At 48.1% G+C, this 24,521-nt stretch overlaps 1 protein-coding gene across 2 annotated transcripts in view; it reads left to right on the top strand.

Moving 5' to 3' along the window:
• Positions 1-24,521, top strand: part of MYH11 (myosin heavy chain 11) — a 154,255-nt gene that overhangs the window by 112,258 nt on the left and 17,476 nt on the right. For both annotated transcript variants that reach the window (XM_064295629.1, XM_003421886.4), the window contains exons 14-28: positions 495-668; positions 3,556-3,670; positions 6,557-6,750; positions 8,714-8,835; positions 8,938-9,007; positions 9,508-9,668; positions 11,096-11,204; positions 13,141-13,272; positions 13,365-13,571; positions 14,765-14,902; positions 16,143-16,266; positions 17,185-17,356; positions 18,486-18,698; positions 20,684-20,828; positions 24,195-24,401. In XM_064295629.1, coding sequence (XP_064151699.1) covers positions 495-668; positions 3,556-3,670; positions 6,557-6,750; positions 8,714-8,835; positions 8,938-9,007; positions 9,508-9,668; positions 11,096-11,204; positions 13,141-13,272; positions 13,365-13,571; positions 14,765-14,902; positions 16,143-16,266; positions 17,185-17,356; positions 18,486-18,698; positions 20,684-20,828; positions 24,195-24,401 — 2,283 coding nt within the window. The remainder of the gene's footprint in view (positions 1-494; positions 669-3,555; positions 3,671-6,556; positions 6,751-8,713; positions 8,836-8,937; positions 9,008-9,507; positions 9,669-11,095; positions 11,205-13,140; positions 13,273-13,364; positions 13,572-14,764; positions 14,903-16,142; positions 16,267-17,184; positions 17,357-18,485; positions 18,699-20,683; positions 20,829-24,194; positions 24,402-24,521) is intronic.

The following is a 24,521-nucleotide window of genomic DNA, read 5'->3' as shown; positions in this document are numbered from 1 at the left end:
GTTGCCCACTAGGGAACGGCAGCAAATATTATGTTCTGTTGGTGCCTGCCCAGGTAGCCATGGTGGTACAGTGGTTAAGCACTCCACTGCCAAATGAAAGGGTGTCAGTTCCAACCTAACAGCAGCTCCGCAGGAGAAGGATGTGGCAGTTTGCTTCCATAAAGATTTTACAGCCTTGGAAACCCTATGGGGCAGTTCTACTCTGTCCTATAGGGTGGCTGTGAGTCGGAATCAACTCGAAGGTGATGGGTTTTGGTTTGGTGCCTGTGCTTCCATCCCTAATCTGGGTACATTAGACACGGGGTGATTTGAGGATAGATTTTTGGGGGGTGTGAGTGGGCATAAATCTGTCTTTATATATAGGCAAATATTTTAATGGGGCTAGGGGGTTGCCTAGATGCTGGTCTCTTGAGGTGGCCAGCTATTCCTGGGGAGCCTGAGGCTTGGGTGCCCTCCTGCCCTGGATCTAACCTTGCCCTCATTGTCTTCCTCAGAACAACCCACCAGGTGTTCTGGCCCTGCTGGATGAGGAATGCTGGTTCCCCAAAGCCACAGATAAGTCCTTCGTGGAGAAGCTGTGCACAGAGCAGGGCAACCACCCCAAGTTCCAGAAGCCCAAGCAGCTCAAGGACAAGACTGAGTTCTCCATCATTCACTATGCCGGGAAGGTACCAGCTGAAGGTCCCAGGGCCCTCTTTGTCCCGGGGGGAACAGCAGGGAAGATGCTCAGAATAGGAATCATTTGGGAATGGCAGAACTTTTGGGCTGGCTGGAAACTCCAAAGGCATGTATCGAATCCCAACCAAGTCCTAAATATGTTTTTTCTAAGATTCTGTAAGGGATGAGATTTAGCATCTCTAATATATCTCAACTTTGGTGGCCAGGAATTTCTTTCTTGGGCAGACTCTAAATCCTTCCTGCTACAAGTTAAATCCCACAGGAAGGTCCACTGGAATAGGATGACAGTAAACCCACTTATTTTTATTTTTATTGTGCTTTAAGTGAAAGTTTACAAATCAAGTCGGACTCTCATACAAAAATTTATAAACACCTTGCTATATATTCCTAATTGCTCTCCCCCTAGTGAGACAGCACACTCCTTCCCTCCTCTATTTCTTTTCGAGACCATTTGGCCAGCTTCTGACCCTCTCTACCCTCTCATGTCGCCTTCAGACAGGAGATGCCAACATAGTCTTAAGTGTCTACTTGATCCAAGAAGCTCATTCTTCACTAGTATCATTGTCTATCCCATAGTCTAGTCCAATCCCTGTCTGAAGAGTTAGCTTTAGGAATGGTTCCTGTCTTGGGCTAACAGAAGGTCTGGGGACCATGACCTCCGGGGTCGTTGTAGTCTCAGCCAAACCATTAAATCTGGCCTTTTTACAAGAATTTGGGGTCTACATCCCACTGCTCTGCTGCTCCCTGAGGGATTCTTTGTTGTGTTCTCTGTCGGGGCAGTCATCGGTTGTAGCCGGGCACCATCTAGTTCTTCTGGTCTCAGGCTGATGTAGTCTCTGGTTTATGTGGCCCTTTTTGTCTCTTGGGCTCATAATTACCTTGTGTCTTTGGTGTTCTTCATTCTCCTTTGCTCCAGGTGGGTTGAGACCAATTGATGCACCTTAGATGGCTGCTTGCTAGCCTTTAAGACCCCAGATGCCACCCTCCAAAGTGGGATGCAGAATGTTTTCTTAATAGATTTTATTATGCCAATTGACTTAGATGTCCCCTGACACCATTAAACCCACTCTTGAGTTCAACAAGAATCTCCTTTATCATGGCCTTGGGTTTGCCATTGCCAGCCTGTGCTACCTGGGGAAATCTGGGATAGCTGTCGTTGTCATCATCATCATCGTGTAATGGGTGTTATTGTATGGGACCTTCCCCTATGGCTCCTGAGGGTCCTAGAAAAAACATAGCTTAGTCTAGCTTGCAGAGTCTTAGGTATTGTATTGACTCCATGGTGTCCCTGCTGCATCTGGGAACAGATAATGTGTTGTACCAGGGATCAACAGACTACGACCCATAGGCCAAATCTGGCCCACCACTTGTTTTTGTAAATAAAGGTTTATTAGCACATGGCAGTACCCATTGATTTACATATCATCTATGGCTACTTTTGCATTACAAAGGATGGCTCACAAAGACTGAAATATTTACTATCTGGTTCTTTACCAAAGAAGTTTGCTGATCCCTACCCCTTACTCAAGGGAGTATATATGTTCCTTTAAACATATAGAGGTAACATTTTTCTTCTCCCCACTTCATAAATATCTTTTTTCAGTCCCCTCTGAGATCAGTCCTAGTCATCACCATAACAGCCCACATTCCACAGTCTACCAGATCCTTTTATTCATAGTCAAAATAATAAAATTAAGGCTCTGGTCACTCTCTATATTTAAGCCAGGAATTTAAAAAGCCTTGTGTGACCTTCTTTGGTATGGCCATGTATCAAAATATCCAAGTTAAAAAAGTTATGTTCATTACAAAGGGAAAAAGAGGTTCCCAAACTTATTATTTTTTTAAATAATTTATTTTTGTTTTGTTGAGAATATATACAGCAGAACATATACCGAGTCAACAATTTCTACATGTACACTTTGGTGTCACTGATTACATTCTTCAAGTTGTGCACCTGCTCTCACCTCCTTTTCTGAATTGTTCCTCCCCCATTAGCATAAACTCATTGCCCCCAAGGTTCCTATCTAATCATTTGAGTTGCTGTTGTCAATTTGATTCCATATAGATAGATCTTAAAAGAGTGTAATAATGCTCAAGGCAGACATTCTTTACTAGTTAAGCTAAACTACCGTTTTGTTTTAAGAAGACTTCAGGGGATATTTTTGGTTTAAGATTTAAAGATTATCTCAGGGCAACAGTTTCAGGTTCATCCAGCCTCCATGGCTCCAGAAGATCTGGATTCCACAGGAATTTTAAATTTTGTTCTCCATTTCCCCCTTTTGATCAGAATTCTTCTGTAGAATCTTTGATCAAAATGTTCAGTAGTGGTAGCCAGGCATCATCCAGTTCTCTTGGTCTCATGGCAAAGGAGGCAGTTGTTCATGGAGGTAATTAGCCACACATTCCATTTTCTCCTCCTGTTTCAGACTCTCCTTCTTCTCTTACTTCAGGCAAATAGAGACCAAACAATTTAAACACTAGAGTTATCAAGCCTTCTCTGAATGAAGGAGAACCTCAGATGTGAGGGGGAAGGTATTTCCCATCATAAAATCTCTTAACCTTTCATAACGCAACAGGTATTGTCCTGGGCTCTCGAGAAAGGGCCACTGGAAGAGGGTTACTAGAAGAATACATGGACTAGAGAGGAGGCCTTCTGAGCAGTGCCCACCATTTATTGGTGACCTACTGTGTGCAGGGCCCTTGGGAGCACTGATCTCTTGGTCTCTTCATTGGTGTTAGTGGATTCCCATCATGGCGGCTGCAATGTTCTTTCCTCTCTGACCTCAGAAGACCTAGGAGGGAAACAGGAAGACTCAGCCCTGCCCTTACTTTTGAACAGAAGTGAGGACATCTGATGGGTGGGATGGTCTTTGGCAGGTGGACTACAACGCGAGTGCCTGGCTGACCAAGAACATGGACCCACTGAATGATAATGTGACTTCGCTCCTCAATGCCTCCTCAGACAAGTTTGTGGCCGACCTGTGGAAGGATGGTAAGGCCATCCCTGCTCTGGGTGCTATTTTGATCAGGAGAATCAAACACCCTAGTCTTCCATCTCCTTCCAGCTGGTCCTGATTCCCACACCTGCTCCCAGGAGGTGGGTGTGGGGAGAAGGCAGTGTTGACAAGTGACATCTTATTGAAACATTCAACCACCTACCTCCCTGAATAGCAGCCCCTAAGCCCCACACCTGGACTGCCAGGGAGAAGGTCCCGGGGTCAGGGCTCAGGCAATACATGGCAGAAACAGTGTCCTAGGCATGGTGATTTAGAGTACTCTGATTTCAGGAGTCAAAAAGACCAGGTCTTGTCTCCACCACTTGCTTAGCTGTGTGATCTTAGACAAGTCACTTAACTTCGTTAAGCTTCAGTTTCCTCATTAGTTAAATTGAGGAAACAATAATAGTTTCTACCTCTCCTAAGATTATTGTGAGGGTCAAATTAGACCTGTGGTGCTTAAACTTGGCCACCCATCAGGGTCACCTGGAGGGCTCATTAAACACAGATCACTGGACCCCACTGCCCAGAGGTTCTGATTCCATAGGTCTGGATAGGGCCTGAGAATGTGATGCTGATGTTGTGGGCTCTGGGGACCCCACTTTGGTACACTTTGAGAACCCATGGATAGGTAATCCATGTGAAGTACTTAGCCCCTGCCTGGCCCATAGCAAGTGCTCAATGTTGGCTGCTGGAATGATGGCTTGAGTTGGGATTTGCTCATTTTGTTCCCAGCCAACTTTGTCCACAGCAGTTTTCTTTCTTGGCACAGGGAGTCTGCCATTGTTTTGAGCGTGGTAGAAGTTGCTCCAGGGAGGGGTCAGCTGTGCCAACATTTACTGAGCGCCACACCTTTGGCCTGGGTGACTGTATCTCAGCTTGGGTCTCCTTCATCCCGGGACTCATGAAGCATTCACTAAGACCTTCGCTCAAGTTGCCCACAATCCTGGGGAGAGACACATAAGCAAAGAGGTGATTACATGGAACCTACAGGTGTAATTGAGTACAAGGGGCAGAAATGGTGCAGCCCCCATACACGTGGTCTGGGCTTAGTACATGCAGCATCAGATGGGTGGATGGGAGTCTCTTATTCCATTCTGAAAGAAAAAGGATTCCTGTAGTAATACTAGAAGGAGCCCTGGTGGTGCATTTGTTAAGGGCTTAGCTGCTAACCTAAAGGCTGGTGTTGCAAACCCATCAGCTGCTCCATGGGAGAAAAATGTGGCAATCTGCTTCTGTAAAGATGACAGCCTTGGAAACCCTATGGGACAGTGTACTCTGTCCTGTAGGTTCACTATGAGTCAGAAATGACTTGAAGGCAACAGGTTTTGTTTTGGTTTCATAGTAATAATGGATTCCCTGGGTGGTGCAAACGGTTAACACAGTCACTGCTGACTAAAAGGTTGATGGCTTTAGTTCACCCAGAGGAGCCTTGGAAGAAAGGCCTGGCCATCTACTTCTGAAAAGTCAGCAATCGAAAACCTTATGGAGCACAGTTTTACTGTCACACACGGGGACACCATGAGTTGTAGTCAACGGTAACTAGAACTGGGTTGAGCACTTGCTAATGGGGTGCCGGGTTCCTACCTCAGGCGTTCGCATCTGCTCTACCTTCTCCTGGGACATTCTTCCCCTGGGTGTCTCCATGGTCATTCCCTCAGTTCCTTCAGGCCTCTGCTCAAATAGCAATTTATCAGAGAGACCCTCATTACACTGCTTAGGAGAGTACTCCATCGTTCTCTCTCCCCTTTACCGTGCTTTATTTTTCTTCTAAGCATCCCTCAGCACCTGGGATATTTTATACTTATACACGGGCTCATTGTCCATCTGCTTCCATGAGAATAGCCATAGACTGTGATCCCCTGAGTGGGGGGCAGGGTATCCCCAGGGCTTGGAGCATGGTAGGTGTTCAATAAATATTTATTGGGAGTGCAGGATTGAAGGCCAGCAGGGAAGTGAGTCCTTTCCATGCCTTTTGGTCAACAGCAAGTGTGTTAACTGTTTATACCACCCAGGGAATCCATTATTACTATCAAACCGAAACCAATCTTGTTACCATTGAGACAAGTCTAACTCATAGTGATCCTATAGGACAGAGAAGAACTGCCCAATAGGGTTTCTAAGACTGTGAATCTTTATGGAAGCAGACTGCCACATCTTTCTCCCACTGAGCGGCTGGTGGGTTTGCACTGCCAACCTTTCGGTTAGCAGCTGAGCACCTAACCACTGCGCCACCAGGGCTTCTTCTATTATTACGACAGAGATTATTTTTCTTTCCGAATGGAATCTGAGACTCCCACCCACACATCTGATGCTGCATGTACCAAGCCCAACTCACTTGCGTGGGGGCTGCACCATTTTTGCCCCTTGACTCATTTACATCTCCAGGTTCCATGTAATCATCTCTTTGCTTGTCTGTCTCTCCCACAGAACTGTGGGCTCCTTGAGGGAAGGGTCTTAGTGAATGCTTCATAAGGGACCCTGGAGGCACTCATGCCTTCCCTCCATTATGTAGATGAAGAAACTGAGGCACAAAGAGGTACAGGCAAACACAACCCAGTGAGTCCGCTGCCAGAGCAGGGTTTATTCCAGGTCTCCTCACCCCACAAGCTGTCCCAAATAGACAATACTTGGAAAGAGCCTTCCCCTCCCCCATCACACTAATGCTTCTACCTCACCTAGTGGTGGAGATGAAGGTGTTGTCTGGCAGGGGAAAGAATGGGTCTGGTGCCCACTGAGAGGGAGTAGGGACCTGGGGCCCCTCAGAGAAGATTCTGTGCACAGGAGTCTTCACTCACCCACCCCCTCTGGACTTGGTTCTCTGGCCTGTTGTGAGGGCTGGGGGCCCCAGAGGGCTGACATCGCCCTCCGTGTTCCCATAGTGGACCGCATCGTGGGGCTAGACCAGATGGCCAAGATGACAGAGAGCTCGCTGCCGAGTGCCACCAAGACCAAGAAGGGCATGTTCCGCACTGTGGGGCAGCTCTATAAGGAGCAGCTAGGGAAGCTGATGACCACACTGCGCAACACCACACCCAACTTTGTGCGCTGCATCATCCCCAACCACGAGAAGAGGGTGAGCCTGCCCGGCCCTCAGGGCTCCCTGCCCAGGATTGTCTGGACTGGTCAGAATGTTTCCCTGGGAATGAAGGAAGGAAGGGCGCTGAGTGCTTCAGGGGACTGGGGAGAATGGGCCCCAGAGGCACTGAGGCAGACCAAGGGTAGAGGAACAGAGGGAGAAGAAGCCTGACTCTCCCCAACCTGAGGTCTCCATCAGCCTCGAGTAGAAGATTATCTGAATCTCCTACCCATTCCCCATCCCCAGAGTCCCTGGGTGGTGCAAACAGGTGAGCGCTGGGCTACTAATGAAAAGGTTGGTGGTTTGAAGCCACTCAGAGGTGCTTCAGAAGAAAGGGCTGGTGATCTGCTTCTGAAAGATCATAACCATGAAAACCTTATGGAGTGCATTTCTACTCTGAAACACGTGGGGTCACCATGAGTTGGAATCGATTCAACAGCACCTGGTTTGTTTTGGTCTCCCCATCCCTGGAGGCTGAAGAAGGCAAGGGAAGAAGGGAGAATGTATCCAGGGACCGTTTCAGCCATAAGTTGCTGTCAAGGGCACCAAGTCATTCATTCACTCGTTATTCTGGTAAATGTTTACCAAGCTTCTACCCATACCAGGTGCTGGGGACACAGTGGTAGGTAGGCTATAGTCCTGGCCTGTAGGGTTCACACAATCAAGCTGAAGAGTTCCCAACTGGAGGTGATTGTGCCCCTCCAGGGAATGTTTGGCAAAGTCTAGAGATATTTTTTGTTGTCACACTGGGAGGAGGGTGCTACTGGCATCTTGTGGGTAGAGGCCAGGATGCTGGTGAACATCCTATAATGCACAGCACAGCTCCTGTCACAAAGAAATATCTGGTCCAAGGTTTCAACAGTGCTGAGGTTGAGAAACTGATCTAGTGGGGGAGGCAGACACAAGCTGAGAGCCATGATGTTATGGGGTAAATTATGAGAACACCAAGGAGCCAACCTCAGGGCTTAGAGAAAGTTTCTTAGAGGATGTGAACTTTAAAGAATGAGTAGGCTTCAACTTGGTGAAGTGGTGGTTGAAGTGGGAGCAACATCATAGGCAGAGGGACCAGTAAAAGGAAAAGTGAGTCAGTAAGAACTGATGGGTCTAAGAAAACACTGAGTAGGTGGTTTCATGTTGTTGACATGCGATGGTGTTAGGCAGGGATTTGGGAGAGATGAGGCTGAATGGGTAGGCAGGAACTAGATCATGGAGTTCTTGTGTAGTAAGCAGGGTTTGGCCTTCTTTCTGTAGGGATGCCACTGGGGAGGAGCCCCTGGGTGGTGCACGTGGTTGATGCACTTGGCTGCTAGCTGAAAGGCTGGAGGTGCGAGTCCGCCCAGAGTCACCTTGGAAGAAAGGGCTGGTGATCTACTTCTGAAAACTCACCCATTGAAAACCCTATGGAGTACAGTTCTACTCTGACACCCATGGGGTCAACACATGTGTTGAGTTGGGGTTAACTCAACAGCAACTGGTTTTTAGGTCATCGTAGATTCACATTTTAGAAACAGAAAAAGGGCATGGACTGGAGAGGCAGGAAGACCAGGTAGGATGTTGCTGAAGTTGTCCAGGCTGGAGAAGACAGTGTTGTATGAATAGTGGTGATGATGGGGATGGAAAGACATGGGTGGCCTGGGAGATATTTGGGAAGTAGGAGCTATAGAAGATGATGATGGACAGGAAATAAGGGGCGAGGGAGAGAGGTGACCAGGATGAAGCCCTAATCCCCACCCCGGTGATGGCTAGTGCCACCAAGTGCAAGGGCAAAAAGTACCAATTAGGGGGACTGGAAACGCAGAGAAAGTGCACTACTTTGCCCCTTACCCCTCAGCTGAGACCTCACTTGGTGCCTCTGTTAATACCCATTCTGACCTGGCAAGGTTGGTCATCCAGGCCTGACATTGGGGGCTTATTGCTTCTGGGTCCCAGCCCCGGCAATCATTGCCCTTCTCCACCGCAGTCAGGCAAGCTGGACGCGTTTCTGGTGCTGGAGCAGCTGCGGTGCAACGGAGTGTTGGAAGGCATCCGGATCTGTCGTCAGGGCTTCCCCAACAGGATCGTCTTCCAGGAGTTCCGCCAACGGTGAGCCCGCTGGGGCCAGTGCAGGTGGGGTGGTGGGTGAGTGGGGCTGGGAGGAGGGACAGATGATGGAGATGCTCGGTGATTTCTTTCCTGTGTTTCAAGCTATGAGATCCTGACGGCAAATGCCATTCCCAAAGGCTTCATGGACGGGAAGCAGGCCTGCATTCTCATGGTGAGTCCAACCTGGCTTTTAAGCAGGGGTAGGTCACACTCAAGGAGCCCTGGTGGCACAACAATTAAGTGCTCAGCTGCTAACCAAAAGATGAATGGTTTGAACCCACCAGCAGCTCTGTGCGAGAAAGGACCTGGCAATCTGCTACTGTAAAGATTACAGCCTAGGAAACCCTATGGGGCAGTTCTACTCTTTCCTACAGGGTTGCTATGAGTTGAAATCAACCCAGTGGCACACAACAACAGGTCATGGTCAGTTTCACATTTTACAAACAGTGAGGGGCTGGACTGGAGAGGCAGGACTAAAGATAGAAGACCAGGTAGGAGGGTTTTGAAGCTGTCAAGGCAGGAGAAGATGGTGGTGAGTGGATGGACATGACGATGGGAATGAAGAGACGTGGGTGGCCCAATCTAAGGCCACTCTGCCTGCAGTTGCTCGGGGTGGGACCACTCCCCAAATGGCACAGCTGAAAATGGGAACTTTCCTCCTTCCTTCTGCAGATCAAAGCCCTAGAGCTCGATCCCAACTTGTATAGGATTGGGCAGAGCAAAATCTTCTTCCGAACTGGGGTCCTGGCCCACCTGGAGGAGGAACGAGACTTGAAGATCACAGACGTCATCATGGCCTTCCAGGCGATGTGCCGAGGCTACCTGGCAAGAAAGTAAAGACCGTTCCCCACGTCCTAATGCCTCCCCCCACCCCCACACACTCAGATCAGAAACACCAGAACTATTCAGTGGGTGGTTCTTGCCTCATGTTCTGACTCCCTGATTCTAAGAGGTCATCTGTTATTAGATGCATTGTTGATTGAATGGCAGCTTTTTCTTGGGGGGAAGAAATGTCACCACTTCAAATATATGCCTAGTTATGAGTACAGGATGGGGAAGAAGTCCTGGCCTGTGGGCCCTGGAGTTTTAGACCAGAGTTCTCCCCGGCCCCCCATTTATTTGCTGATGGGCTATGGGCAAGCTATAGAACCCTCTGAGTCTCAGGTCTCTCTACTGTAAAATGAATATGATCATTTTTCCTTCACGGAGTTGGTTATAAGGAGTCAATGAGATAATACGTGAAGAGGGCTTGGAACAGTGCCTGGTTATCATTTCTGAAATGTTGGAATGGAAAAGGAACCTAAAGAAATAGTATTTGGCTCTATAAATTTTTTTTTTTTTTATATCCCCATAACCAAATGGGACTAAAATGGTGGGGCCTTGGAAGATCTGCTTCCCCTTCTGTTTTGTGAGGACTTGGAGGGTTAAGGTTCCTGAATAAAAACTGTACCCTAAAAAGGATTGTGGGGGCTGGGGAGTACTCTCTCTGGAGTGCTTATTATCCTTAGGTATAGGACACACCCTCATCTTCCCTGATTGTGTCAAGCTGATTCTCTGTCAAGTGGGCCAGGGTTAAAGTTGGTGAAGGCCAGATCTGTGGAGCATTTAGTCCAGGGACAGACCTAACGTGTTAAGTTTCATAACTAAATTCTCTGTTGCTTCCCCTTCCACCTTCAAACTAACTGGTCACCTACATTCAAGATGGCCACCAAGATGGCAACCATAGAAAAGAAGGTCATGGTCACTGGTGTATGGTTTTTCCAACTTGTTAGTCCTTAAACAGGAAGAGTGCTGGTTCCATGTCGAGGTCTTAAACAGGCTCTTGCCTCCAGATGATATAAGTGGTCTGTACCCAGACAATATACTTGTACTGATGCTCAGGGCTTCCGGAAGAATCTGAACTGAATGGAATGGGGAGTGTCCCTGTGCTACTCCCAAAATTACGAGCCAAACAGAAGGGGCTTGGTTTCAGGATGCAGCAGAGAAGGATGCTGTGGACAAAAGGAAGTGTGGAAAACAGGCAGTGTGAACAATAAGGAGGGTGAACAATGAGGAGTATGGACAATGAGGAGTGTGGACAATGAGGAGTGTGGACAATGAGTGTGAACGATGAGGATTGTGGACAGCGGGGAGTGTGGACAGTGGGTAGTGTAGACAGTGGGATGTGTGGGGGGCGGGATTATAGACCATAGGAGTGTGTGGACAGGCTGGGCGGCTGGCCTTGACTCAGCTTCTCAGGGCTCCGCTCTTCCTTTCCCAGGGCCTTTGCCAAGCGGCAGCAGCAGCTGACAGCCATGAAGGTGATCCAGAGGAACTGTGCCGCCTACCTCAAGCTGCGGAACTGGCAGTGGTGGAGGCTCTTCACCAAAGTGAGTGCTCCTGGCCTGGAGTGGGGCCTGACCGCCCCCTATCTCAGAGGCTGTGCTACCTCTTCTCATCCCCAGCCTGGGTCGTCACCCTACACCCTCCAGATATGGGACTGGAGACGGTGGAAAATGGAAGAGCTACTGAAGGCTTGAGAAAAAAACCTTCCGCCTGGTGATCTCCAGGTCTGAGCAGGCCTTCTTTGGCACATGTTACAGCCAAGGCCTTAACACAGGTCCAGAGCTTTTCTGGAACTGCAAGCACCCCTTAAGTTCCCCTTTTATTGCCACGCCCACTTCCTGCATGCCCCATCACCTCCTTAACCCACGGCCACCACTAATCTGTTCTCCGTTTCTATAATTTTGTCATTTCAAGAATGTTACATACATGGAATCATGCAGTATGCTGTCTTGTGGCATTGGCTTTTTTCTTCCAGCACAATGCCCTGGAGACTAATCCAGGTTATTGCTTGCATTAATCGGTCCTTTTTATAGGAAGAGGAAGAGGCCTTTGGGTACTACTTATTCCTACAGTGTCACTGGTTGTAACGTACCAACTGTGCAAAGACATACTCCGTTGCAATAGACTGGCCTCCTCTATGTGCCCTGGGGTATGAAAACTGGCACACACTTTGTGACTGAACAAATGCTTGTTGAGTACCTACTGTGTGCCAGGCATGTGCCAGGTACTGGGGAGACAGCAGAACAAGACACTGTGGTGTCTGCCCTCATGAATATTCTCAAGTGGAGGAGTAGACAGTGAACAGTCACAGAAATAAATACATAATGGCAAACTGTGCTAAGTGCATAAAGGAACCACCAGTATATAGCACAGGGGCCCCCTGTGCCAGGAGGGGCTCAAACACACCGAGCTAGGAGTCAGCTCTGTGGGGATCAGTGGGGAAAGTTGCTTTTTGGGTCATTCCATTTGACCCAACTCCTGAAAAATGATCCTAAGAAAACCATCATAAATAAAGAAAATCAGGAATTAAGAGTGTTCATTGTGGCCTTGGAAGTTGCTGGGTGATGTAAACGGTTAATGTACTCAGCTGCTAACCAAAAGGTTGGAGGTTTGTGTCCACCCAGAGGCACCTCAGAAGAAAGGCCTGGTGATCTCCTTCCAAAAATTCAGCCATTGAAAACGCTGTGAAGCCCAGTTCTACTCAGTCACACATGGGGTTGCTGTGAGTCGGTATTGACTTCACGGTAACAAGGAGCCTTGCTTACGATAGCAAGATTTCAATGTCCAGCCCTAGCAAATTGAACCAGTAATGGCTCATCCATTTTTCATTAATATTTTCTAACTATTAAGAATGATAGCCATCTTAAAAAAAAAAAAAAAAAAGACAAAAACAATGTAACAGCATGGGTAATAATTATCTTGTCATGTTAAGTAATAAAAATGGCATGTAAAACTAGGCAGTATAATCTCAAGTATGTTTTTAAAAGCTGTAGAAAAAAAGACTGGAAGGAAACGCTAAGAGTACTAATAATGACTTAGGTAAGAGAGGTAGGATATGGGGAATGTTTTCGTTTCTCTCCTTAGAGAGAAGCATGTCAGTTTGTCAGCTGTAGTTCTCTTGGGATGAGATTAAGCGGGCAAGGGGGGGCTTTCTCCTTTCACTGTGTATATTTTTGTGTTGTTCATTTTTGTGCATGGTTTCTCAGCCTCGGCACTGTTGACTGTTGACATTTGAGGCTGGGTCATTCTTTGTTATAGGGGCTGTCATGTTCATTGCAGAACGTTTAGCAGCATCCCTGGTCTCTATCCATTAGATGCTAGTGGCCTTCCCTCCCAAGCCCAGTTGTGACAACCAAAAATGTTCCCAGATGTTGCCAAATGTCCCCTGGGGGAAAAACTGTTGCTCTAAGTTATTACAATGAGAGTGTATTCCTTTTGCCGCCAAAACCAATGGTGGGTGGTCTGGCCATGTGTGTGCAGGTGAAGCCGCTGCTGCAGGTGACCCGACAGGAAGAGGAGATGCAGGCCAAGGAGGATGAGCTGCAGAAGACCAAGGAGCGGCAGCAGAAGGCGGAGAGCGAGCTCAAGGAGCTGGAGCAGAAGCACACACAGGTGCCCAGGCGGGGAGCAGGGTTGGTGTGGGGAGGGAGGCTGTGCCCGCAGCCCCCATAGGCTCACTGGTCTCCTCCCAACTCTGCGTGCAGCTGACTGAGGAGAAGAACCTGCTGCAGGAGCAACTGCAGGCAGAGACGGAGCTGTATGCGGAGGCTGAGGAGATGCGGGTCCGGCTGGCCGCCAAGAAGCAGGAGCTGGAGGAGATTCTGCATGAAATGGAGGCCCGCTTGGAGGAGGAGGAGGACAGGGGCCAGCAGCTGCAAGCCGAAAAGAAGAAAATGGCCCAACAGATGCTGGTAGGGCTTTGGGGGAGGATTGCCCTCACTGCAGTCCTGTGGGGTGGGCCCAAAGATATGTGTTTCTGTGGGACAGATGGAGAAACCAAGGCTTGGAGAAGGAAGGCCACCTGCCCAAGGCCTCAGTGAGAGCTGAATTTGAAAACAGGTCTCCACCAGAGCCCACCCTACTCTATTGCCCTGTCTGTTGTGAGCTAATACCCTTTCTCTTGTAGGGACCCTGGGTGAGGATACTTGCATTAGTCATTTATTGAATGGCAAAACAAAACACTCAAAACTTAGTTTGAAACAATACACGTTTATCATCTAACGCAGTTCCCATGGGTCAGGAATTTAGGAGGGATCAGCTTAGTTGGGTAGCTGTGGCTCAGGGTCTCTTATGAATTTGCAGTCAAGATGTAGGCCAGGGCTGCAGTCATCTGAAGGCTTGACTGGGCTGGAGGATCTACCTCCACAGTGGCACACTCCATGGCTGTTGGCAGGAGGCCTCATTTCCTCACCATGTGGAGTTCTATAGGGCTGCTTGGGTGTCCTTACAACTTGGCAGCTGACATCCCCCCAGAAGCCAAAGCAAGTGATCTACGAGAGAGAGGAGGGAGGAACCCACAATGCCTATTATATCTCATCTGGGATGTCACACTGTCACTTTCTGTTTGTTAGAAACAAGTCACTAAGTCCAGCCCACACTTAAGGAGGGCTGGCAGGCCTTTGGGCTTTGCCTCTTGAAGGGAAGAGTATCAAAGAACTTTTGGACTTATTATACAGTAAATGGAATTGAAACCACTAGAACAGAAATAACGAGAATGTTGACACAATGTGAAGAATGTAACCAATGTCATGATCATTATGCCTAGCAACTGGAATGGAAGCGGGTTTTGCTTGTGTATATTTTCACGCACGCACAAAAACAAAAAAAACAAAACATTATGGCACCTAAAACCAAACCCATTACCTTTGAGTCAGTTACGACTCATAGCAACCCTCTGGGTACCTACTATACCCATTTTACAAATGAGAAGACTATGGCTCCAGGAAGCAAAATAGCTTGCCCAGACCTTTTCTTTCCAGCAGATAGAGACTGCATTGTACTGAGGGTGATGAGGCCCAGCCTCTGTATCAGTTAACTCCCCAGATTTCCTTGAGAGTGAGTTTGGTTTAAGCAACGCTGTGATGCTTTTCCCTTCCCCTCAAAGGACCTGGAAGAACAGCTAGAGGAGGAGGAAGCTGCGAGGCAGAAGCTACAGCTTGAGAAGGTCACAGCTGAGGCCAAGATCAAGAAGCTGGAGGATGAGATCCTGGTCATGGATGACCAGAACAATAAGCTGTCCAAGGTGAGTGAAGTCATGATTCTGCATTAAAATCAACAGGCTCCCCAGGGCTCAGGATTCCAGAGCCTTCTGTTTTCAGCCAAATACACCAAGTTATTGAAGGCTGAGCAAAGGGTTGCCTCCTGGCAGTGACAAGACGGCCTTGGGACCGCTTTCCTGATGCCCATGTGCATTGGACTGGGTGGTCTTATTGGCACCAGAGTTGCCAAGGAGCGATCCTCACAAACACCTAACCATGGAGACCCCAAGTTGTACAAGGGCAAGCAAACAGGCCTGAGAGTCAGGGGCCTCTCCCATATTCCATTAACCACTGTTCCAGTTAGCCTGGGACTGAGGGGATTCAGAGATATGGGGCTTTTAGTGCTAAAGATGTGGAAGTCGGGAGCAGACCAAGGCAAGTTGGTCACCCTCGTCTGTAACCACTGACCAGCCCCACTGAGGGCTAGCTCCTTTTCAGCTCTTTGGAGGTTGATGTCAGCTGGGTACCTACTGTGAGCCAGGCCCGGTATTAGGTGCGGGAGATGCCTATTGATGTATGTGATACATACGTCTGTGAGACAGCAATGATGCGGATAACCAATACTGTGGTCAGGAGTCTGTAGGAGGTATTTATCCTAGTACAGTGAAACCTGTGAGAGCCAGAACTCGACCGGCTGCCTTGTTTTTTGGGGTCTCACAAGTTTTCTGCCTTTGACAGGGTGCAGCCTTAACACTTTTCTGTCGCTCTCTATTAGTGGAAAATATTTGCATTTTCTTTCTCTGACAGGTTTCTGCCTTAAACAGGTTCTGGCTTTCACCGGTTTTACTGTCTAAAGTGAAGAGAACTAAGGCGTGGAGGTGGGGTATTAGGGAAGGCTTTCTGGAAGAAGTGACATCTAAGTGGAAACCTGAGGGAAGAGCATTTAGGGAAGGGGGCATGAAGGAGTGTCCCAGGCAGGTGGCCCAGTGTGTGCAAAAGCCCACAGCAGGGAAGAGCTGGCACTTGGGAGGAACTGAGAGAGGGTCCTGTTGACTAGGACATGAAGTGTGAGGGGCAGAGAGGCATGAGAGGGGAAGTAGCCCGTTTCATTCGAAATTATCATTACGAAGGGACTTCTCTTTACCATTTAAAACTGTAGGTTGTGTTTGGTTAGAATGTGGGTTTTTCTTTGAACTGGTTTATCTGGAAATTACTAGAAGTTTAAACATCCTGGGAAAAAAAAAGAAAAGCTGATGCTTCTTTTTTCTCCCCGCCCCCCAAAAGGAGCGAAAACTCCTCGAAGAGAGGATTAGTGACTTAACGACAAATCTTGCAGAAGAGGAAGAAAAAGCCAAGAATCTCACGAAGTTGAAAAACAAGCACGAATCTATGATTTCAGAACTGGAAGGTAAGCCAACTACCCAAAGGGATTTCGAATGGATTTTTTTTTTAAAAAAAAAACCAGGAAAATCAGGAAGGAAATTTGAGAATGACGAATTCTTTCAAGAAAGTTGTAGCTCTAACCAAGCTCCCCAGTGATCCTTCATCAACATAAACCAAACCAAACCCTTTGCTGTGGAGTTGATTCCAACTCATAGTGACCCTGTAGGCACACGGGTTAATGATGAAGATGCATAAATCAGTCACAAAAGGACAAGTATTGGATGATCCCACTTCTATGAAATATCTAGAATAGGCAAATGGATAGAGACCCAAAGGAGCCCTGGTGGTGCAGTCGTTAAGTGCTCAGCTGTTAACTGAAAGGTCGGCGGTTTGAACCCACCAGCCACTCCACGGAAGAAAGATGTGGCAATCTGCTTCCGTAGTGACTTACAGCCTTGGAAACCCTATGGGGCAGTTCTACTCTGGGGGCTCTATGAGCTGGGACGGACTCGATGGCCATGGGTTTGGATTTTTTGTTTTATAGAGACCAGAGTTTATTAGTGGTGACCAGGGGTTGGAGGTAGGGTGAAAAGAGGGGTCATCGCTTAGGGAGAACTGAGTTTCTGTTAAGAGTGATGGAAAAATTTGGAAACGGATAATGATGATGGTTGTACAACATGATGAGTGTAATTAACGTCACTGAATCGTACAGGTAAAAAAAGTTGAAATGGTGAATGTTATTTATATTTTTACCACACACCAAAAAATAAGATAATAGAAGCAGCTTTTCGGGGGGACTAACCGTCCTTCCACAGGCTAAAGGTCTGGGTAGCGGTGCTGACTGGGTGGGGGCAGTGTGTGCATGTCCCCTGAGCGGAAGGGCTCACCCTCCAGGCATCTGTCAGGTGGCCTCCACTCCTGACAAGCCCCTGGCTTTTCGCAGTGCGGCTGAAGAAAGAGGAGAAGAGCCGACAGGAGCTAGAGAAGCTGAAGCGGAAGCTGGACGGCGAGGCCAGCGACTTGCATGAGCAGATTGCTGACCTCCAGGCACAGATCGCCGAGCTCAAGATGCAGCTGGCCAAGAAAGAGGAAGAGCTGCAGGCGGCCCTGGCCAGGTAGCGGGGCGAGGCCATGCTTGGGGACTGTCATTGAATATCCGTGTGTCCCTGCTACTTCTCAATGGCCACCCTGGTCAAGGTGGTCCCTAGTCCAGGCTTGGAGATCCTCCCCCAGGTCAGAGCTCTTGTGAGCCTCCCCAGCCCTGCTCCCTGCCATACACAGGGAGCGGGTTCCTTGGCCTGGTATTCAAAGCCCCCCAACCCTGACCTAACCAGGCTACTCAGCTGTATCCCTTATTGCTGCCCACTCACAAGTGCAGTGAATCGCCGTGGTTACCCTCCTCCCACCCCCCACCTAATTACCCTCTTGGCCTTCCCTCATACTGTCCCCTACGCACCCATCATGGTCAAAACCACATGCCAGCTCCGCAGCACCAGGAGGGCACTCTCCTCCCTGAAACTCTGGGAGCGCTGTCTGCCACTAGAACAACTCTGCTTACATCCCACCTCGATTCCCAGGCCCACCTCCACTATGCTGGGGCCCTGGTCTAATCATCCCCCCACGTGGAGCCCAGTCCAGTGCTTTGCATGAAGCAGGCTCTCAACAACTGAGTACATGGAAGAAGTGATTGTTCAAAGTTCAGAAAGCATCTATTAAACCCCTACTGTGAACCAGGCAAAGGTCCCTGGGGGACACAAACAGTTTGCCCTCAACTAGTAACCCAAAAGGTTAGTGGTTCAAACCTACCCAGAGGCACCACAGAAGAAAGGCCTGGCAGTCTGCTTCCGTAAAGATTACAGCCAAGAAAACTGTATGGAGCAGTTCTCTGTAACATGTGGGGTTGCCATGAGTCAGAATTGACTCAATGGAAATGGTGTTTTTTTTTTTTTTTTTTTTTGCGAACCAGGCACCTTGTTAGTCTGGCATGGTACTTCGTATTCTTTCAACATAACCCCCACTTGTGGCCTGTTTTTATGTCAAACCTTGGCACTCATGTTACCCATAAATGTCCAAGCAGCCCAACAGAGCAAGAAGGGGTCTTCTGTGTCTTGGGCCATCAGTGGAACGTGTTTTGATGTCTGTGCAACAAGAGTGGCTGGTTCCAGAAAACAATTTTTGGCCACATTGTGAGACAGCAAGGGGCTGGGCCCCGGGGTTGTAATCCTGGTGACGTGTCGCTGGCAGGCTCGAAGATGAAATTGCTCAGAAGAACAATGCCCTGAAGAAGATTCGGGAGCTGGAGGGCCACATCTCTGACCTTCAGGAGGACCTGGACTCCGAGAGGGCGGCGAGGAACAAGGCTGAGAAGCAGAAGCGAGACCTGGGGGAGGAGCTGGAGGCACTGAAGACGGAGCTGGAGGACACGCTGGACAGCACCGCCACCCAACAGGAGCTTAGGTGAGAGGGCAGCCCCCAGCAGTGGCTCTGAGGCCCCTTGTGCTGATGGGCCCATGGTATGAGAGGGAGTGACCCCAGAGCAAACCCCAAGATACCTCCCTGATTTCATTTTGCTCCAAAAATATGAGGACTGTTACTTTAGATCTTTTTTTTTTTTTGGTATCATCATAACAGTACATGCTCAAAGACACCAACAAAAATCACTCTCGGTCCCACCACAGTTAACAGTTTTGAGTATTTCCTTCCTGTCTTTTTGTATCATCCATCCATTCATATGGGTGGTACAAATGGTTAACTTGCTTGGCTGCTGGAAAGGCTGGTGGTTTTAGTCCACCCAGAGGCACCTAGAAAAAAGGCTTGGCAATCTGCTTCTGAGAAATCAGCCATTGAAAACCCCACAGAGCCCAGCTCTACTCTGACATACATGGGGTTGCCATGAGTCAGAGTCAACTCGGCGCAGTTTTTTTTTTTCAAATGTATCTAAGTTTTTGTGTTTAATTTCTAAAAAAATGGTCATCCAAATACATACGTATACATGTATATGTACATATGTGTTTAATTTTTAAAATAATATTTATCAGATTGGTCTGGGATTTAAGATTCACTGCAGGCAAATAAAACAGCAACAATAGCAAAACAGATCACCTGGCAGATAAGAAACACTGACTCTAGCGAATCTAGGTCATTTATTCATTCAACAAATTCAGTGAAACCTGTGAGAACTGGAACTCGCCAGACTTCCTTGTTTTTCCGGGTCTCGCAAGTTTTCGGCCTTTTGATAGGGTGCGATCATACCACTTTTCTATCGCTTGTTTAGTGGAATATATTTGAGGTTTCCTTCTCTGACAGGTTTCCGCCTTACACGGGTTCTGCTGGCTTTCAAAGGTTTTAACAGTATATGAATGTATTTTGAGCACATCTCTTGTGTAAGGTGTGTGCTAACATTGTACACCCTAAGATTCATCTCCTACACTTTGGGTTTTGTGCTACCTTGCTTCCCTGTGTCTGGAGGCCAGCACAATATGCCAGTCCCTTCCCATCTGGCCAGTGATACAGAAAAGCCCAGTGCAGTGGGTAAAGGCATAGGCTTGGAGTCAGACTTTTTGTGTTCAATTTCTGGCTTGAACACCATGGGCAAGCTACTTGCCATCTCTTAGCCTTAGTTTCCTCATCCGTAAAATTGGAATAATAATATACCTGCTTCTTAGGTTGCTGTGAGGAAACCCTGGGCATAGTGGTCAAGGGCTATGGCTGCTAACCAACAGGTCAGCAGTTTGAATCCACCAGGCGCTCCTTGGAAACCCTATGGAGCACTTCTACTCTGTCCTTAAGGTCACTACGAGTTGGAATTGACGGCAGCGGGTTTTTTTTTTTTTAGGTTGCTGTGAAGATTATAGGAGATGATGAATAAAGAACTTAGTTCAGGGCCTGGTGCATGGTATAGCAAAAAAAAAGAAAGAAAGAAACCAGTTGTCATCGAGTCTATTCCTACTCATGGCAACCCAATGTTTTAGAGTAGAACCGTGTTCCATGGGGTTTTCAGTGGCTAATTTTTCAGAAGTAAATCACCACACCTTTTTTCTAAGGAGCCCCTGGGTGGATTCGAACTGCCAACCTTTTGGTTAGTAGCCGAGTGCTTAATCATTTGGACCACCCAGGGGTGCCGTGACACATAGTAAGTACCCTATAAATAGTAGTTAATATTTGAGGAATATTTTGCAGTTCACCGTTCTTTCAACAGTGTTACTTTGTGTATTTGTTTGATGGCCCTGTGAGATATGCTGGGCAGGTAGCATGGTCCCTGTTTTGTGGCTGAGGACATTTGAGGCCCAGAGAGGCTAAGTGACTCACCCAAGGTCACACAGCATGGGAGGGCAGTGGTGGGGATTTCAGCTTGGGGTCCTGGTAGAGCTCTTGTCCTTTGCATGGCATTGAGTAAACCTCTGTCTCCACCCAATTACATCCTTTGTGCTTTCCCCGTCAAGGGCCAAGAGGGAGCAGGAGGTGACTGTGCTGAAGAAGGCCCTGGATGAGGAGACTCGGTCCCACGAGGCCCAGGTCCAGGAGATGAGGCAGAAACACACACAGGTGGTGGAGGAACTCACTGAACAGCTCGAGCAGTTCAAGAGGGTAAGCAGTCCACAGACAGCTTTCAATAACTACGGATCAGAGTCTGTGGCTTGAATCCCTGGGGGGCGCAAACGGTTAAGCGCTCCACTACTAGCTGAAGGAGTGGTGGTTGGAACGCACCCAGACGTACCTGGAGAGACAGGCCTGGCGATCTGCTTCTGAAAGGTCTCAGCCTTGAAAACCCCGTGAAGCAGTTCTACTCCGCACACGCGGGGTCACCGTGAATCAGAACTGACTCCGCAGCAGCTGACAACAAGGGTCTGTGGTAAGACGCCTAACAGGCAGTGCGGAGTATCACTTACAGTCCGTTATGTCAGTTAATCCTCACAACCACCTTATGAGGTGGGGGCTAGTAAGCCCATTTTACACAGGAAGAAACTGAGGTCGAGTGCCTAGAAGTGAAGATACTCACCCAGGGTCACATGGCTAGTAAGTGGCAGAGCTATGATTCCAACCCAAGGAGTGTCTTACCCTCTACAGAGCAGGGTCTGTAATATACTGCCCCTCGTAGATAGACAGGTTCTGCAGGATAACTTTAAAACTGAGAACATTCTATCCATCTCAACTTCTCGGCAGATTGAAGGAAAACTCATGATTTTATTTTAGTGGCCAAACAGCTCTCTGCCATGGTTGAGGAATCCCTGGGTCCTGGGCATTTTTCTTGTTGCTGTATTAGTTTGTGTGGGATTTGGAACTGTTATACACAGCACTACTCTGAACAGCCTTGTCTTAGGTACTTTTCTCCCCTGTTGGAGTATTTCCTGTGCGTCATTCCCAAAGATGGGGTTTTTTAAGCTTCGAACATCCTGCTGAATTGCTTCCCTGGAAGTCTGAACTAATTTATTCCACCCTCAGTGTATGTTGCTGTTGTTGACAGCTGCCATTGAATTGGCATCTCGACCCCATGTGGTACAGAATACAACTGCCCCATAGGGTTTTCTTGGCTGTAATCTTTATGGAAGCAGTTCGCCAGGCCCTTTCTTCCGCAGAGCTGCTGTGTGGATTTGAAACTACCCAGGCTCCTTCCTTAGTGTGTAGGAAGTCGCTGCCAGTGTGGTGTTTTGATTCAGTTACGTTAAATGTGTGTAGCCTTGCCTAAATATTGCTGGAGTCTGCATCTCTGTTTCTCTCACTAGTCAAGCCAAAGGTTCTCCTATGAGGTGGTTTGCTGAACAGTTTTCTGGGAGCTTTTTCATTGCCTGTTTTATTGGAATCTCAAACTTTACTGTTCCTTAAAATAATGACAATACCTCACATAGAATTTAGTATGCGCCAGGTGTTGTTCCAAGTGCTTTAGGTACATTAGCTAACTTAATCTCCCCTGTGGCACTTGTTGGGGCCCTGGTGGCGCGGTGGTTAGGAGCTCAGCTGCTAACAAAAGGTCAGCACTTCGAGTCCACCAGCTGCTCCTTGGAAACCCTTTGGGACAGGGGGTTGTCCTGTAGTGTTGCTATGAGTTGGAATCTACTTGATGGCAACGAGTTCGGCTTTTTTTTTTTTGGGGGGGTGGCACTTGTTAAAAACGTAGATTTTTAAGCCCCACCCTCAATCCTGATGGAGGCTGTGTTGGCACCACATTTTGGAAGGCACTAACAAGACTGATCCCCGCCCCCCGCCCGCCAAATGAATGAATGGATGCTTGTTCATGTCCATTGTCAAGTGGAAGCTGAACACTAACCTTCTATATTTTGTCAATTCTTTATATATTTTGGACAAGTAAGATTTTGCTAGTTATGTTCTTACTAGGTGCTATCAAGTTGGTTCTAACTCAGCAACCCTGTATACAACAGAACAAAACGCTGTCCGGTCCTGTGCCATCCTCACAATCATTGCTGTGTTTGAGCTCATTGTTATAGCCACTGTGTCAGTCGATCTTGTTGAGGGTCTTCCTCTTTTTTGCTGACCCTCTACCAAGCACGATGTCCTCCAGGAACTGGTCCCTTCTATACTAATGTATAATGTATGATATACGTTTCCCCCCATCTTTTTTTTTTTAATATTCAAGTTGTTTTTTTTTTTTAAACATACCTTCTGAAATAACCCTCAAGGCAGTAGTGAGGGATACATGTCCCTTTTAATTTTACAGTTGGGAGAGTGGGGTCCCAGAAAGGGTAGCTGACATTCTGAGGCCAGGTGATCAATGGAGGTAAGCAGAAGCTGGGACCCAAGCCCTGGACTGGCAGCCAGGCGTCCCTGGTGAGACTCAGCTGTTCACGCCGCTGGCAGACAGCGTTCCTTCCTGGCCTGCATGAATACAGGGTGAGGCTGTACACTGAGAACAGTCTGTTTTTCACCTGACAACTTCAGCTCTGGCTGGGAACCCTGTCAGGTTGGTGGGGGAAAATCACCATGTCAGTCCTACCTGGGCCCCTTTTACACACCTGCAGCTTTGCCATAGTTCTGGGGGTCTTAGGTGAGCCCAGGCCCCGTGCTTATCCACCTGCATTGGCACCCCAAGAGGTGCCTTGTCCCTTTCTGAGGTCCAACAGCTCTTGGTCCTGCTTGGGGCAGAGGAATTTGCGGGAAAGCTGAGTGCTTAGTTTCCTGTGTTCTTGGGACCCACACACTTCTTTCTTGCTTCTTTCCTCTTCCCCACAGCCCTGGGGAAAGTTCCCTCCTCTCTCCTGCTTTTTCCCAAAACACTTCTCCGCCCTCAGGGAAACTCACATGCCCACTCAAACTGCATAGATAAAATAGCTTTCTCTTAACTATCCCAGAAACAGCAGTGATGATAAATGTGAGGGACAACAGGGAGTGGTGGGGACTACGGACAGCTGGAGACCGCTCCATCTACAGGACCAACTGTTACTTAGATCTGGCCGACTGCGCCTTGCAGGAAGGCAAGACTTGTTTCCAGATCTTTAGTTTGTTTTTTTAATGTCAGAATTACTTAGGTATATACAGTGAAATCCACCAATTTTAAGTGTATAGTTCAATGACATTTGACAAATGTACACGCTTATGTAACCACCCCCACAGTCATGAAACAGAATATTAGATTTTTTTTAAAGATAAATCAGGACTCCAGATTTTTGTTAAATTTCTTTATTAAAATGTTGGCAACTAATTCAAAAATGGGGGTCAGGGGGAAGTACTGAATGGGCCAAACAGGACATGAGGAAGGCTGGATGTGGCCTGTGGGATGCTGGTTTGCAAGCTGTAAGCTTTTAGGAAAACAGAACCCAAAAGGTTTTACTGGTGAGTCTGTCCTCCACCCTGTTGTGTTCCTGGTGATGAGCTTAGGTCCCTGGACCTCCCTGAAGGAGGGGAAAGGGACCTCCCCGAAGGAGGGGAAAGGTTGCTATCTTAAAACTCTCTCCTGGCCACAGCGGCAATGCCTTCCCTCCCCTCTGCTTGTTTGGCCAGGCCAAGGCAAACCTAGACAAGAACAAGCAGACGCTGGAGAAGGAGAACGCAGACCTAACCAGCGAGCTAAGGGTCCTGACCCAGGCAAAGCAGGAGGTGGAGCACAAGAAGAAGAAGCTGGAGGTGCAGCTGCAGGAGCTGCAGTCCAAGTACAGTGATGGGGAGCGGGCTCGCGCAGAACTCAACGACAAGGTCCACAAGCTGCAGGTGAGGAGGCCGTGCAGCACCCAGCTCGGTGGGGACATGGCTCTTCCCAGCACCTGAAGTCTCTCTTGCTGCAAGGCAAGGGGGTTTCCTCTAGTTACATTCTTCGAGGAGATTAGAGGG

The sequence above is a fragment of the Loxodonta africana genome, chromosome 12 (assembly GCF_030014295.1).
Source record: "Loxodonta africana isolate mLoxAfr1 chromosome 12, mLoxAfr1.hap2, whole genome shotgun sequence".
Lineage (NCBI taxonomy): Eukaryota > Metazoa > Chordata > Mammalia > Proboscidea > Elephantidae > Loxodonta > Loxodonta africana.
The sequence above is the reverse complement of the archived record's forward strand: the minus strand, read 5'-3'. Positions and strand labels throughout refer to the sequence as shown.